Raw genomic sequence first — 14,994 nt, 5'->3', positions numbered from 1 at the left:
GCGGGGGGTGGGGGGGGGGGGGGGGGGAGGGGGGGGGGGGGGGTGGGGGCAGAGTAAACCCCTGGCTTTAAGTTTTGTAGTGTCAAATAAAAAAACAGAATGCTCATTACTGACAAAGTTCTCATGGTTCTATAAATCAAAAAGCCAACTACATCCTCAGTTGCAGGGAAATATCAAAAGCAGAATGAAATTTCTTCTTTGGCCTTCTCAACAGCATCCTTACTTTAGTCAAAATGATGGGATTCATAGGGCTGCTTCCTCCATGGTCCCTCCCCACAGCCTCATAGTCTCAGCACAAAGCAGATCCAGATAAAAGAACATTCTGGAGCCCATGTGAGTGGTGCAGCTGCATTTTAGCTGTGTGATCTTGGGCAGATTTCCTAACTTCTCTGTGATTCAATGCATTACTTACATGCTTAGCACAGTTCTAGGTACATAGTAAGGGATCGATAAATGCTAAGTAGTACTATTCTTACAGATGCTTATGCTTTCTGATCTAGCTTAATATCTGGGGAAATTTTTCAAGTGTCTAGAGCAGTGGATGAAATATTCTGTTCCTCGTAGCTGAATTTTAGGTAGATATTAAGTCATTTATTTGTTCAACAAATATTTATTGAGACCTACCATGTGCTTGGCACTGTTCTTGAAGCTGGGGATAAAAACAGACAATATGCTTACTCATCAGGAGCTCACATTTGCGTGAAAGAGATAGGCAGCAAAGTCAACAGCTATAATGCAGTAGATACCATGTTGGATGGTGATAATTGATTACACACCTTTATGGTCTAACTGGAAGTAGATAGACATATTAGCAGTTGACATTTACTGAGTGTGTACCATTTTCTGGGCGCTTTTCACAGATCATCTCGTTGATCCTTATGAAAACCCTATGAGCTAGGTAGTATTGTTAAAGCTCATTATACAGATGAAGAAATGAAGCTTGAAGAGGTTAAATAACTTGCCCAAGGTCATGCAGCCCGTAAGCAGAAGAGTCAAGATCCAAACTCAGGAAAGGATGACCCCTTGGCTGTGCTTCTTCCCTGCCTGCATGGGTCCAGTTATACGTGGACATTTTTCAACAGTAAATACTACAGTACTACACAGTCTGTGGTTGGTTGAACCTGTGGATGTGGAGGAACTGCAGATACAAAGGGCCTACTATAAGTTATACTTGGATTAACTCCCACATTGTTCAAGGGTCAACTGCAGAATGAATGGACTTTATGGCTGATCGAATGTGAGGGATGACAGAGAAATTATGGATTTCTGGATTTCTGACTCCTGGATTTCTACCTGATCATCTAAAGAGATGCTGCTACTGATCATCTGGATGACACCTTTACACTCTCTATGGGGCCAGCCCCAGGCCAGGCCAGTGGCCCTGGCGTGGCGCTTTGCATTGTCCCTGGTGTCAGTCATTTAAAAGAGAAGAAAAGGGGGCTGTGATTAGATTGTAAGGGTCGCATGATGTGGACACTTAGGCCAATGTATAGTGTCTTCAGTAAACCCACCATCTCCTTTTGCAGGGCTTGTTGCTTTGGAGAGTTCATTTTCTGAAGATGATAAACTTTTTGTTTAAAACAAGTTGAGATAACTTAAGCAACATCAGAAATAAGGCCGTCCCCTCAGCAAAGATTCCGATTTTTTTTTACTTCATTATTTAGTCCCTCATTCACAGAATCTTTTATTGAACAGAAGTTTTGTTTAACACGCTTATTGGTGCAGACACTCGCTAACTCTGCCAAGGCATGTTCACTGTAACAGCACAGTGGAAACCCCCTGCGAGAAAGATGCTTAGCATAAAGCAGTGGCTATTTCTAATCCTGCACAGCCTAATGTCCTAGGGTATATGTAATAATCACAGCTTCAGCTGTTGCCTTGACAAATGGACCTAAAGGGAAAAAATTTCCCCACGAATTTCCTCAAGTGGCCTTGAGGATTTCAACAGGAAGTGTTAACATTATCTTCCTAACTCGTGGAAAGAGAAAAAACAACTACAAAGACAAGAACGTGAGGAAAAAGAAGGAGATGAATGCTTTCAGGTATATAAATTGCTGCATCCCACCCCTGGAAGAAGGCTCCATGGGCTATGAATCTACAGGATTCACAGAGTACTTTCATAAGCTCTGTTCTCATTTAACTCTCATAATACTTATGGAAAAAGGCTTTATTGCATCCATTTCACATGAAGCAAATCCAATGGCTGGTAAGAGGCAAAAGCAGGACTCCCACCCTTTTTCTGCTTTCTCGTCTAGATTGTCCACAATTACTGGCAGTTTAAGAAAAGACACATAAGGGAGCCACTGTTGACGGGAACAACAAATAAGCAGCCACAGGAAATCACCAAGCAGAGATTTCAGTTGGCATTTTAAAGGAAAACACGTTAACTTTTTTCAAGAAGAAAAATCACTCCTTGGTATGTATTTATAGTAAAGTTCCTGGTGTAGCTGAAAGAGTAAACCGGTACAAAGCCTGAAATGTCACTCAGAAGGGGAAGGCAGAAGAGATAATGACCTTAAAACTTCCATACTGTATAAAAACTATAACCCACAGCAAAACATTGCAAATAAACTACACTTCAATTTAAAAATTTGAATACAGAAAAAAAACTATAACCTACAGACCCAAGATGTCCAAACAGAACCCCAAACAGAAAAACACAAAGAATATCACACCATGACATATCATAATCAAATTGTGATATGATAAAGAAAAAAGTCTTCAAAGCAATCAGAAAACAAAAAGATACACTATGCACAGGGGAGAACAGGTGAGAGTGGCTACCAACTTTTCATCTGAGGAAAATACAAACCAAAAATTTAAAAAAGTTGAACAGCATCTTTAAAGTGCTGAAAGAAAAAAAACTGTTAACCTAGAATTCTATATCCAGCAAAATAACCTTCAAAAATGAAGGCAAAATAAAGACATTTTCAGACATATAAACACTGAGAGAATTTGCTGTGAGCAGACTGACACTACAAGAAACATTAAAGGAAGTTCTTCAGGCCAAAAGAAAATGATACCAGATGGGGCACTTGAATATGCCAAAGGAATGAAGAGGGTAGCAACGGTAAATCAGAAAATATAAAAGACTTTAGTTTTCTCATTTAAAGATTCTCTCTAAGAGATAATTGACTATTTAAGGAAATAGAAAAGCGATGTAGAGTTTATAACATATGTAAAGTAAAACATATGACAACAACTTCACAAAGGTTAGGAAAGGCTAAATAAAAATAGTGTGCTGCTGTAAGGTTTGTACAATGAAGCATATATGTATTGCTTCTCCGTACAAACCTTAGAGCAACACAATATGTATGAAGTAACATCATATTATTTGATGGCAATGATAAAGTTGCATGTTATAAATCCTACAGCAACCATGGCACACCATCCCCTCCCCAAAAGAAGGATATCTAACAAGTCACTAGTGGAGATAAAAAAGGGAATACCAGGGCTTCCCTGGTGGTGCAGTGGTTGAGGGTCCGCCTGCCGATGCAGGGGACACGGGTTCGTGCCCCGGTCCGGGAGGATCCCACATGCCACGGAGCAGCTGGGCCCGTGAGCCATGGTCACTGAGCCTGCGCGTCCAGAGCCTGTGCTCCGCAATGGGAGAGGCCACAACAGTGAGAGGCCGGCCTACCGCAAAAAAAAAAAAAAAAAAAGGGAATACCAAAAGCTATATATTCAAGTAATCAAAAAGAAACAGGAAAACAGGCAAAAAGAAAAAAAGATGTGACAAAAAGAAAAAAAAAAACTCAGCAATATGGTAGACTTAATGATAATTACATTGAATGTAAATGGTCTAAATGACCCTCAAAAATCAGACTGCCAAGCTGAATAAAACAGAAAATCCAGCTATCCTATTTGGGTTGGCCGAAAAGTTCGTTCAGGTTTTGTAACAGCTTACGGATCCCGAACGAACTTTTTGGCCAACCCAATACAAAAGCACTTTGACTAGAAAGACACAGGTAGGTTAAAAGTAAAGGAATGGATTAAAATAGACTGTAACACTAACCACAAAAATGACAGAATGTCCGTATTTTTATCAAAGTAGACTTCAGGACAAGGAATATTCCATAATGAGTAAGGAGCCAATTCATTTAGAAGACATAATAAGCCTAAATGTGTATGTACCTCATAAATAAGTTTGAATTTATCTAAGGCAAAAACTGACAGGACTAAAAGGGAAAATATAAAAACTGACTTAAATTTGATATTTCCATACTCCTCTCTCAATAATCAACAGAATAGAGAAAAAATTAGTAAGGAAATAAGATACTTGAACAACACTATCAACCAACTTAACCTAATTATCCTTTATGAAACACTCCACTCAAGAGCAGCAGATCCATATTCTTTTCAAGGGCACCTGGACCATTCATCAAGATAGACCACCCCTGGGCCATACAATAATATGAGCTAATTGAAAAGGAAAGAACAGAATCTGTCCTTTGATCACAAGAGAACTAAATTAGAAATCAATAACAAAGAGATATCTGGAAAGGTTCCAAATATTTGGAAATTAAGCAACCTATTTCTCAATAATGAAGAGTATTTTTGGAGTTGATAGAAATAAAAAGTTGGAAAGAATTTGACAAAATCATTCACATTCATATTATTACTGAAATTAGAAAGCAGAGGCCTAGAATGGTTTGGGGTGACTTATTTAAGGTGACAACGTGGCTGCTTCCCCAGCACAGCACTTCTTACACCCAGACTTGACAGATGGTTTCAGTGCATGTCTTCTTCCTCCTTCCAGACTGTGAGCTCCCTGAAGGCATGGCTGATTCCTGTATCCCTGCATTGCTCAAAACACCAAGTACGCATTCAATGAATGATAAATAAACCATAAATGGATATTGGCAGGGTGAAGACCTGAAGGCTGCTCTCCAAGGCCCAGGGCAATGTTTATTCTGTTCTGCTACATAGACAGAGGGCAATAGTTAGTGGTTTTGGAGTCAAGGCAGCCCTGACTCACACCCAATTCATGTGATACTCAAGTGACTTCATTTCCTAGGTTCCTCATCTGTGAAATGGGAAAACAAGCCCTGCCTACAGGGCTGAGGTAAGAATTAAATCATGGAGTGGAGAGCTGTTGTTCCTTTTGGCTGCCCAGCCTCTGATCCTTCTCTGAATGTTAGGGAAATTCTCTATCTGACACATCAGAGCCATCCTTCCACCACAGAACCAGAAAATGTCAGACTTACCTTCCCAGACTCCCTTGTGATGAAGGCATGGGCATGTGATTGAGGCATGTGATCAAGGCATGTGACCAATCAGACACACCCACCCCGGATTTTGAATTGGAAGCCATCGATACGTACAAGCTGGAGTCATAAAGGATCTGGCAACTGAACTTCCCAGGGGCAGCAGGTGCAGCCATTCTACAGCAGCTCTGACTGACGGAACTTTCCGTGATGATAGAAATGTTCTAAAATATAATGTAGCTAATGTATAGAAATCCCTCAACACTGTGCTATCCAATCTGGGAGCCACTAGCCACATATGGCAATTGAGCTCTTGAAATGTGGCTAGTTCCACTGAGGAACTGAATTTAAAATATTATTTAATTGTAATTGATTCAAATGTAAATAACCACGTGTCAAGAGGCTACCATATTGGACAGTGCAGTTCTGCAGGCAACATCCAGGGCCCAGTGTTGGTGGTGTCAGCTGTGTAAACAGAAGGTCTGGGCTCAGACATGGCAGCAAGGGTGTCTTCATCACTGTGCAGTTTGCCAAGCCCAGTTCCCTGGTTTTCCAGAAAGCTTTTCATTACCCTTTACTAAATTCCTTTCTTACCTAAACCGCCCAGGGTGAGTTTGCGATGCTTGCCACCCAGAATCCTAAGTGATACAAATGAGGTGTAGAACGCAGCAGTGTCTAGAACAGCTCAGTAAGGACTCAATAGATCTTTCCACACTCCTAGGAATCAACGTGGGCAAGTGCTAATTACAGGACACATACTCTGCTCTGTCTGTGAAGATTAAGTCATAACATCATCTAGTCCTACAGACAGGAAAGGCAGATAAACTGTCTGGGTGAACTCCAGCCCACCTCTTGTGGTGTCTTTTTCAGGTTAAGGTAGCATTCAGGATACACAACATATTTATACTCAAGGGCCCAAAGGAACAGTGTGCTCTTAACTCTAGAGGGGAAACCGGTATCTATTTTTAGTCCATGAACACCAGATCTGGGACCTCTTCAAGTTTTTACCTTCCTGTAGTCTGCATGGCCTAATTTATATAACTTATATCCTCAGTTTGTAGAAATGACTATAATTTTTAAAAAGAAAATAAAAAACCAGGAGGAAATGCAATTTATTTCTACATGATTCATTTCCCAAATGGATCCATGCCCCTGATTAAAGCTGAAGTGGGATTTCTACACTCAGAGTCAGGCTTGGCTGACAGGTTACCAGGGCAACCTGTAGCTCTGGGAGAGCTACTGTCCCTCCCACTGGTTGTGGCTCAAGATGGAAAGCGGGTTCAGCTTTCCTCCAATGAGGATTGGATTTGTGCAACCAGTCCTGCTCATGGGGAGGAAAGTGCTTTCAATACAGCTGCTTCCCTGCCTGTGCAGGGATGGGAAACCACGGCCTCTGGAGTCAGGCTGTCAGGTTTTAATGTAGCTGCACCACTCACTGTCTGTGTGAGTGGATATATAACATCTTTGAGCCTCAGTTTTCTCATCTCTGAAATGGGGATATGAACACTCATTTTGTAATCCTGTTGGGAGGATTATATGTGTTCATAAGAATAATGTGCTTTATAAAGTATAGTGGACACTAAATAATATTATCACACATGATGTTATCTAATGCACATGGTAACTAATTACAGCCACCGTTTATCAAACTTTTGCTACACTTTGTACACTGAGATGAGTTTATATATAAAACCATATTTAGGGGCTTCCCTGGTGGCACAGTGGTTAAGAATCCGCCAGCCAATGCAGGGGACACAGGTTCGAGCCTTGGTCCAGGAAGATCCCACTTGCCACGGAGCAACTAAGCCTGTGCGCCACAATTTCTGAGCCTGCACTCTAGAGCCTGAGGGCCACGACTACTGAAGCCCGTACGCCTAGAGCCCATGCTCCGCAACAAGAGAAGCCACCGCAATGAGAGGCCCGTGCACCACAATGAAGAGTAGCCCCTGCTCACTGCAACTAGAGAAAGCCCGCGTGCAACCCAACGAAGCCCAAAGTAAATAAGTAAATAAATAAATAATTTTAAAAACCACCATATTTAATTCACATAACAAGCCCCCAAAGTATTTATCCTTATTTTCAAAATCAGGTTTCAGAAAGATTAAGTGACCTGTCCGTGGTAGTAAAGCCAGTGAAAGAGTCGGGACTTGGACCCAGGACTAGACTTTCTTAAGTTCATTTATTTATCCAACACATATTTATTGAGTATCTACTACTCTTCACCACCACACATTGTATTCCTCAGTGATATATGATTATCTTTCAGTGAAAAGTCATAGTGATAATGCAAGTTCTTAGATTAGAAAGAAGCCTTCTTATAATAATTAAAGCACCACCTATGCTCACAATAATACTGATATACTTCACTCTTTACCTAAAGCATTCATATACATGTTATTTGCTTTCCTCAGCAAACACGAGGGATGATGCTTTGCATTCCCTCTCAGCAGAAAACGCCCCCTTTGGTGGGAAGTTGGAACAGTACTCAGAGGCTGAGAAACTTCTCTCCCACTGGTTAATTAATTACCTTCATGTACCTAGTGCCTCTTACGCCCCAGGCACTATGATGTGCTTCGTTTTTTCACACATGGATTACCTCATGCAATCCTCGCAGCTACTCTGTGAGGTGCTATTATCACCATCTGTTTTATAAATGAGTAACTTGGGGCCCCGCAGAGTTTCCCTGTGAGGAGTCCAGGTTAAATAACTTTCTGTGGTCACAGAGCTAGAGGGTGGCAGAGCTGGGATTTGAATCCAGGCAGTCTGCCAGGCCTGCGTGTTCACTTCATGTTATTCCTCTCTGTTTTTGCAGATTAGAGGATTTGAATTTCCCTAAGTTAAACACTCATATGACACAATTCCACCCCATGTCAACAACTCTAGGCCCTATTGTCTCACAGCCCTGGGGTGCCCTGTCTCCTCCTGAAGACTCTGAACTCCCTCTGATCAGAGAACTAGCTGAGATCTATATACAACAGGAGCTCAGTAAATGTTTGAGGAAGGAAAGAAGAAACAAAAGAGGAAAGGAGGGAGGTAGAGGCAAGGAAAAACAAACGGAATGGTATCTCTGAAAGGGGATCTCACCTTCTGTAGCCTCTGCCTCTCAGCTTCCACTGATGAGCGAACTAATTGGATTTCCACCGTGTGCTTCTTCACCAAGTCTTCTAGGCGCTTCACCAGCTGGTCTTTGAGATGTTTCTTCTCCTCTTCTGTCTGATCTTTGATTTTACGAAGGTCTTCTTCATATTTTTGCTTCATATATTCTGTTTCAATACATGCCTCTTTCTTGGTCTATAAAAAGAAAAAGGGCTTGTAAAACTGCCAGGGTGGGGAGAGGAGGAGATCACCATTTCTCTTTTGTGTTAACTTCTACAATGTTGATTACTGATTTCAAAGCATGTACCACAAGGTACAATAAAGTTTATAAAATCACGTTTGATATCTGTAAGAGACTTCACTTTATCCACCATCGGAAAAGGGCTTTTTGGAGTAGTGTATCTATTGTCATAGGATCAGATATTCCAGCCCATACTATGGCGGTTTCTAAAAAATGCTTTGTTTGTTTTGACTGGGAACATATAGCAGGAATCTTAAGCAAGCTTCCAGTTTCCCAGGAACTAATGATAAGGAGTTGGGGGAATTCTGCTACATTCTCAGTCTCCTGGCTTCACATGCAATGACATGCAGTTGGCAGGACGTTGGCTGGAACTTCACACCCATGCATGCACCCCTGAAACTATGGGACCTGTTGCTTCCAAGTGGACCTGTCATGGTTTGGGGCTGGCCTCCATCTGAAGCTCATTCCAGCAGAGTCCCCCTGTGATTGCTCCATCCCCAGGACTGGGTCAGACAGTACCTGTGTATCTGTGCCTCCTTTCGTGCATGGACACTCCTTGGGAAAGTTCTGATCCTGCTGAGGATGGAGACTGCAGGCTTCCAAATCATTCTCTTTCCCTAGGACTTTATTCTCTGAAACCCTCTCAGTCTTCATGTCATCTGCAAGTACAGTGTCAACATCATTGGGAATGCCCTTGGCCTTGGCCTCATGCCTGAGGCCTCTGCAGTTGGGTTGCCATTCTGCTATTCAACTATTTTGCCCTTGACTCCCCTATGTAATCCCGGCTCCATGGCCTTCTGGCCTCAAGCAGGGTCCAAGTGGTGATTGTCACCTTTGCCCAAGTAGCATCTTGAGTTCAAACAGTTGTCCGGCTCTCCCTTCTTAAACTAGTCATCTTCAAATTTTTTGATTGTGCTTTCCATAGTTTAAAAAGAAATTGAGGACGTTCCTGGATATATGTACATTCAAAGGATTTAAATAAAGAGATTTCAAGTATAAGACAAAAAATAAATATAGTTACCATTGCTCAGTTTCTTCCCACATGCCCTACTTCTGAGACCACTGCTGTAAACCCTCCATACCCTCTGGTTCCAACTCGTACTTTCCAGCCCGAGGTGACTTCTTCTTTCCCAGACACCTCACTGCTGCCTGGGCCACACCCATGATAGCAAGGCATGCTGTGGGCTGTAAAGTAGCAGTCCCATAAACTCCCTAGAGGCAGAGCCTATGTTTTGTGCCTTTGTTATCTCTCCCAGTGTCAAGCTGATGACACTGTACATACTCAAGCACTTTCTGATGAGGGAGCTCAGTGGAAAGCACTTTGGAGTCAGATAATCTGAGACTCAAACACCACCTCTATCACCAGGCAGCTGGCTGGCCTTGAGCTAGCCACGTTAACTTTCTCAGCCTCATGTCTTCATCTGTGACATGGGATACTGACGATACCTAACTCACAACATTATTGGGAACACCCAATAACATCACTGTGTGAATGATGTTAGAGTATAAAGCGTTGTCTAAGTCTGGGGAAAAGCCAGAGCTGAGAAGTTCAGGCACTATGGTGGATCTGGTGGAGAACTTTCTGGGGGGCCAGACATCCTTTTGCATCATGCCTTTTAAATACCTGACCTGCGGCAGCTCTGGATGTCGGCTCACTTGTGTCCTGCATGGATGGGACTTGCCCACCAGGCAGGTCAGATCAAATAGCCCTGCCCTCCACTCTGCTCCCTCAACAGTCTCAAGGCTGCAAGCAGCGTCAGGCCAACCTTTGCTGTGTAAGGAAATCGTTCCGGGCATCTCACCGCTTTTCTGTGTCACATGACACTCCTGCAACATTAGTCTGTCTTTGGCAACAGCCAGCTTCTCCCCAAGTTTTTCTGCAGTGCTTTTCAACTCTGAATTCTCCTGTCGAGCCTCCTTGAGCTGCACATCCAGGTCCTAAACAGACAGAAAGGGTCTCATTTCTCTTGTTACAGTTCTGGGTCGAGACATCCTATGTACATCAGATCTGAAAAGTGGGTAAGTGCACAGCATGTGCCTTTAATCTCTGGAATTCAGTGGCTCGGGGTTCATCAAATCCCTACTCATCCTCTGATTGGCTGTGTGACTTCTGGCAAGTTATTTAACCTTTCTGTAGTGAGGATCAAATAAGATAGTGTCTGGGGCAGAAAAAAAAAATGCTCAGGGAGTATGAAGGATACTAGCTGCTGTTACTTTTAGAGATGGGGCTCTGTGAGTCTGTGGGCCTCATGTAACTGACTTGTCAACGGTCTGGCTTTCCACAAATACAAAGCCCCAAGGATGTTAGGACAGCAAGTTGTTACGGAGTGAGTGGGGGCTTTAGAATTAGGCTGAATTGAGTTCAAACACTTTGTAGCTGTGTGACCAGCTAGGCCCATCCTTAAGCTTCTCAATTTCAGTTTTATCTTCTCATCTCTAAATTGTAAGTCTCTCAGCTCTCAGAGGACAGGGATCAAGGCCGGCTCACCGTGTGTCTCCTGCCCACAGCCCCGGCCTGGCACATGGTAGGTGTTCCACACATACTTGCTGAAAGAATGTGGTTGAACTCCATGTAGGTAATAATGCTCGCTCTGGCAGAAGCCAAGGGCTTCACGCAGTGCGTGACACACGGTAGGTGTTCGACACTAGGGGCCATGCTTAGTCTCCCATTTGGAAGGTAGGAAGAGTCCCTGATTTACCTGAATGCGGTCCTTCAGCTTCTGGGCATACTTCTTCAGGTCACTTATCTTGCGGCCTCTGTGCTCCAGATCCCCTTCTAGCTTCCGGACCTGGGCCTGCAGGGCCGCTTCCTGGGCCTGGAAGTTCTTCCGGAGGTCGGTCTCCTTCTCCTGCCACTGCCACAGGGCCTCGCTCACCGACTGCTGCATGGCCTGCTGGACGGCCTCGTTCTCCCGCTCGTACGTGGCCTGCAGCTCCTCGGCCTTCCGAGCATAGTCCTTGCTCAGCTGCAGGTTCTCCGCTCGCAGCCGCTCCACTTCCAGTAGGACCTCCCGCATTTCGGGGCCGCAGCCCAGCTCGGCCTGGGGCTCGGGACCCTCCTGGGCGAGCCCGCCCCACCGGGGCGCCTCGTGGCCGCTCATGTGCCGGAGCCTCTTCTCGTAGTCGGCCTTGAGCTCCAGCATCTCCTTGGAGAGGGTGAGCACCCGCTCGGCGTGCTCGGCCTCCACCCTCAGCTCCCTCTCCTGGGTCTCCAGCCTGCACGCGGCCGACTGGGCCAGCGCCTCCTGCGTCAGCCGCTTCTGCAGCTCCAGGGCGCTCTCCAGGGCCTGGACGCGCTGCCTCAGGGCCTCCTCGCCCGCGCGGCCCTGCGCCTGCAGGAGCCTGGCCTCCGTCTCGGCCACCGCCTTCCGCAGCTCCTCCTGGTGGGCCTCACGCAGCGCCTCCATGCCCGCCTCGGCCTCGTCCTGGCGGGTGTTGAGGGTATAGATCACCTGCGGGAGAATTCGCGGAGCCGGGTTAGTGGGAGGGGCGTGGGAGTGATTGAGGGGCCACGTGACCGGAGAGGGCCACGTGACCGGAGAGGGCCGTGACCCTGGCCGTGACGTAGGCTGATCCCCACGAGCTGCACCTGAGAAGAGGATTTGAGTGGAAGTGATTTATCGGAAACTGTCCTCAGGAGAAACCGGTAAGGAGTTCCATTGGGACCTCTGGGAAGCACCATGGGAATCCAGTGAAGGGTCTGAAACAATCTGGGACGCAAAAAGAGCCCCTCAAAACCAAACCAAAACAAAATACAACAAAACACTAGAAAATAGAATCCAGCAATGTAAAAAAAGGATTCCACACCATAACCAAGTGGGATTTATCCCAAGAGTGCAAAGTTGATTTAACATCTTAGAATGGGATTGACATATATACACTACTATGTGCAAAACAGATAGCTAGTGGGAACCTGCCGTATAGCACAGGGAGCTCAGCTCTGTGCTCTGTGACGACCTAGATGGGTGGGATGGGGGCGGGGGGGGGCGGGCAGAGAAGGAGGGAGTTCAAGAGGGAGGGGATATAGGGATACATATAGCTGATTCACTTCACTGTACAGCAGAAACTAACAGAACATTGTAAAGCAACTATGCCTCAATTAAAAAAAAAAGAGAATAAACAGAAAACCGAAAATAGTAAAGAAAAAAAAATCAATGTGACACACCACGTGAATAACATAAAGGACAAAACCCACAAGATTGTTTCAACAGACACAGGAAAACCATTTGACAAAATCCAATACCTCTTCATAACAAAAACACTGACCAAACTAGAAAGAGAAGGGAACTCCCTCAACCCAATAAAGGGCATCTATGAAAAACCCACAGCTAACATCGTACTCCATGGTGAAAAACTGTTCTCCATAACTTCAGGGCTAGATGCTGAATACACATTCAGAATCTCAGAAAATCCTCATGGCAGCCCTGCAAAGTTGGTATTTTTCTCCCCATTCTAAGAATGAAACATTGAGGTTCAGAGAAATTAAGCAACTTTTTCAAGGTCACAAGGGATAAGAAGATTTGAATAACCTGTGCTCACAGCATGGTACTGCACTATCTCACCATCCCTCTTGAACATTCATTCATTTACGCATTTACTGAATATCTCAGATGTACCATGTTCTGTGCTGAGCACTGGGAATATGTGCTGATCAATAAGGCAACTGAGGGCTTCCCTGGTGGTGCAGTGGTTGAGAGTCCGCCTGCCGATGCAGGGGACACGGGTTCGTGCCCTGGTCCGGGAAGATCCCACATGCCACGGAGCAGCTGGGCCCATGAGCCATGGCCGCTGAGCCTGCATGTCTGGAGCCTGTGCTCCGCAACGGGAGAGGCCACAACAGTGAGAAGCCCACGTACCGCAAAAAAAAAAAAAAAAAAAAAAAAGGCAACTGACATTGCGACCTCAAAAATATTATAATTGGTCAGGAGAGTCTGACAAGAATATGGTCAGTTTCAACGCACTAAGTGCTATGTGAGGGCTCAGCACCACTTACTAGGGAAACACAGAGGGAGGGTCTAGTAGAAAAGACGACTTCCCAGAAAAAGGGAGCCTTGTCTCCTCATCCTTGGGGGTGACCCATCCCCTTTTACATGTCAACCTTCGTGTGGGTAAGAACAGTATGACTTCTTTGTGTTGTATCATAGCACTTGGTATGAAGTTGAGCACACGACAGGTTCATAATAAGTATCTATTATGGTACTATTGCTGGTCATCAAAGATTCATGCTTTCTTTCCACAGAGTTGCTGCAGAGGAACAGCCACCAAGCAGAGACCACATTTCCTAGTCCCCTTGCATCTAGATGGGACCATATGGCTAGTGATTGCCAATGGAATGTGGCCAGAGGTGGATGTGCGTCATCTCAGGGCCAACGCTGGGGTTACGGTTAAGGGGAGGGTTAAGAAGGAGGCGTGTTCTTTCCCGTCTCTTTTTCCAACTGCAAACTTATTATGGAGTGCAAGATGGAAGGTTCCTGGGTCCTCAGTGACTGAGTAGAAGGCCACCTGCCCACCAGGAGCACTGGCCTTGATCTCTACACGAACAAGAAATAAACTATTGTGTTGAGCCTCTGAAGTCTTGACATTTATTTGTTACAGCAGCTATGATCACCCTGGGAGAACTCACAGGACTCAGCATATAGTCATACTCATGGCTATGATTAATTATAGAGAAAGGATACAAAGCAAAATCAGCAAGCGGAAAAACGAGCTTGGCAGTGGTGGAGGTCAGCGGGGAGCCTGGAGGAAACGAGGTGAAAGCTTGCAAGAATCCTCCGCGAGTGGAGTCACACAGGACTTGCTTAATTTCCCCAGCAAGGGGGTGTGACAACACATGTGAAATACTGCCTACCAAAGGAGCTCACTGAAGACTTAGCAAGGTTTTTATTGGGGGCCAGTCGGGTAGACAACTTCTTCTCGGCATTACCAAAATTCCAGACTCCCAGAAGGAAATTGCTCACATAAATCACATTGTTTGCACGAACAGTTAAGGCCTGCTGAGATGTTCTTATTAGTGTGGGTGATGGGAACCCTCTGGAAATCCACGTTCCCAGATGCCAGCCAAGGGTCAATTTTGCAAGCAGACCATTCTAAGGATAAGCAGTCTCAGGTGTGCTATGTTAACTTTTCTGCAACCTGACACCCCAACTGATAAAAAAAGATTGACTTATTTTCAGTGGAGTCAAGCTGTGGCAGATCAAATCTTACCGTAAATGGGGTTTTCTCACGGTGAAGAACAAAACATCCTTGTAAAGTTTATTCCGTGAAATTTGGCATTGGTTATTCCATTGAGGATAAAATAAATGAGTGATGGTGGTGGTGATCTTGGGAACTGCGGTTCCTATATTCACTATACCTGTACAACAGAAAACTTCGATGGAGATCCAGTATATTCTGATGCCACTAAAGCACTTAATGAAGAAAGAACCCAAACATTGTACCCATTTGAGTGAG

The 14,994-nt window shown here is 44.6% G+C and overlaps 1 protein-coding gene across 1 annotated transcript in view; it reads right to left on the bottom strand.

Moving 5' to 3' along the window:
- FAM184B (family with sequence similarity 184 member B) overlaps window positions 1-14,994 on the bottom strand; it is a 111,542-nt gene that overhangs the window by 53,869 nt on the left and 42,679 nt on the right. Inside the window, exons 2-5 of the mRNA XM_029235746.1 lie at window positions 11,244-11,996; window positions 10,347-10,482; window positions 9,064-9,203; window positions 8,292-8,498 (exon numbers count right to left, since the gene is read on the bottom strand). Coding sequence (XP_029091579.1) covers window positions 8,292-8,498; window positions 9,064-9,203; window positions 10,347-10,482; window positions 11,244-11,996 — 1,236 coding nt within the window. The remainder of the gene's footprint in view (window positions 1-8,291; window positions 8,499-9,063; window positions 9,204-10,346; window positions 10,483-11,243; window positions 11,997-14,994) is intronic.

Source organism: Monodon monoceros, unplaced genomic scaffold (genome assembly GCF_005190385.1).
Source record: "Monodon monoceros isolate NGI ecotype Baffin Bay Population unplaced genomic scaffold, NGI_Narwhal_1 Super_Scaffold_20, whole genome shotgun sequence".
NCBI lineage: Eukaryota > Metazoa > Chordata > Mammalia > Artiodactyla > Monodontidae > Monodon > Monodon monoceros.
The sequence above is the reverse complement of the archived record's forward strand: the minus strand, read 5'-3'. Positions and strand labels throughout refer to the sequence as shown.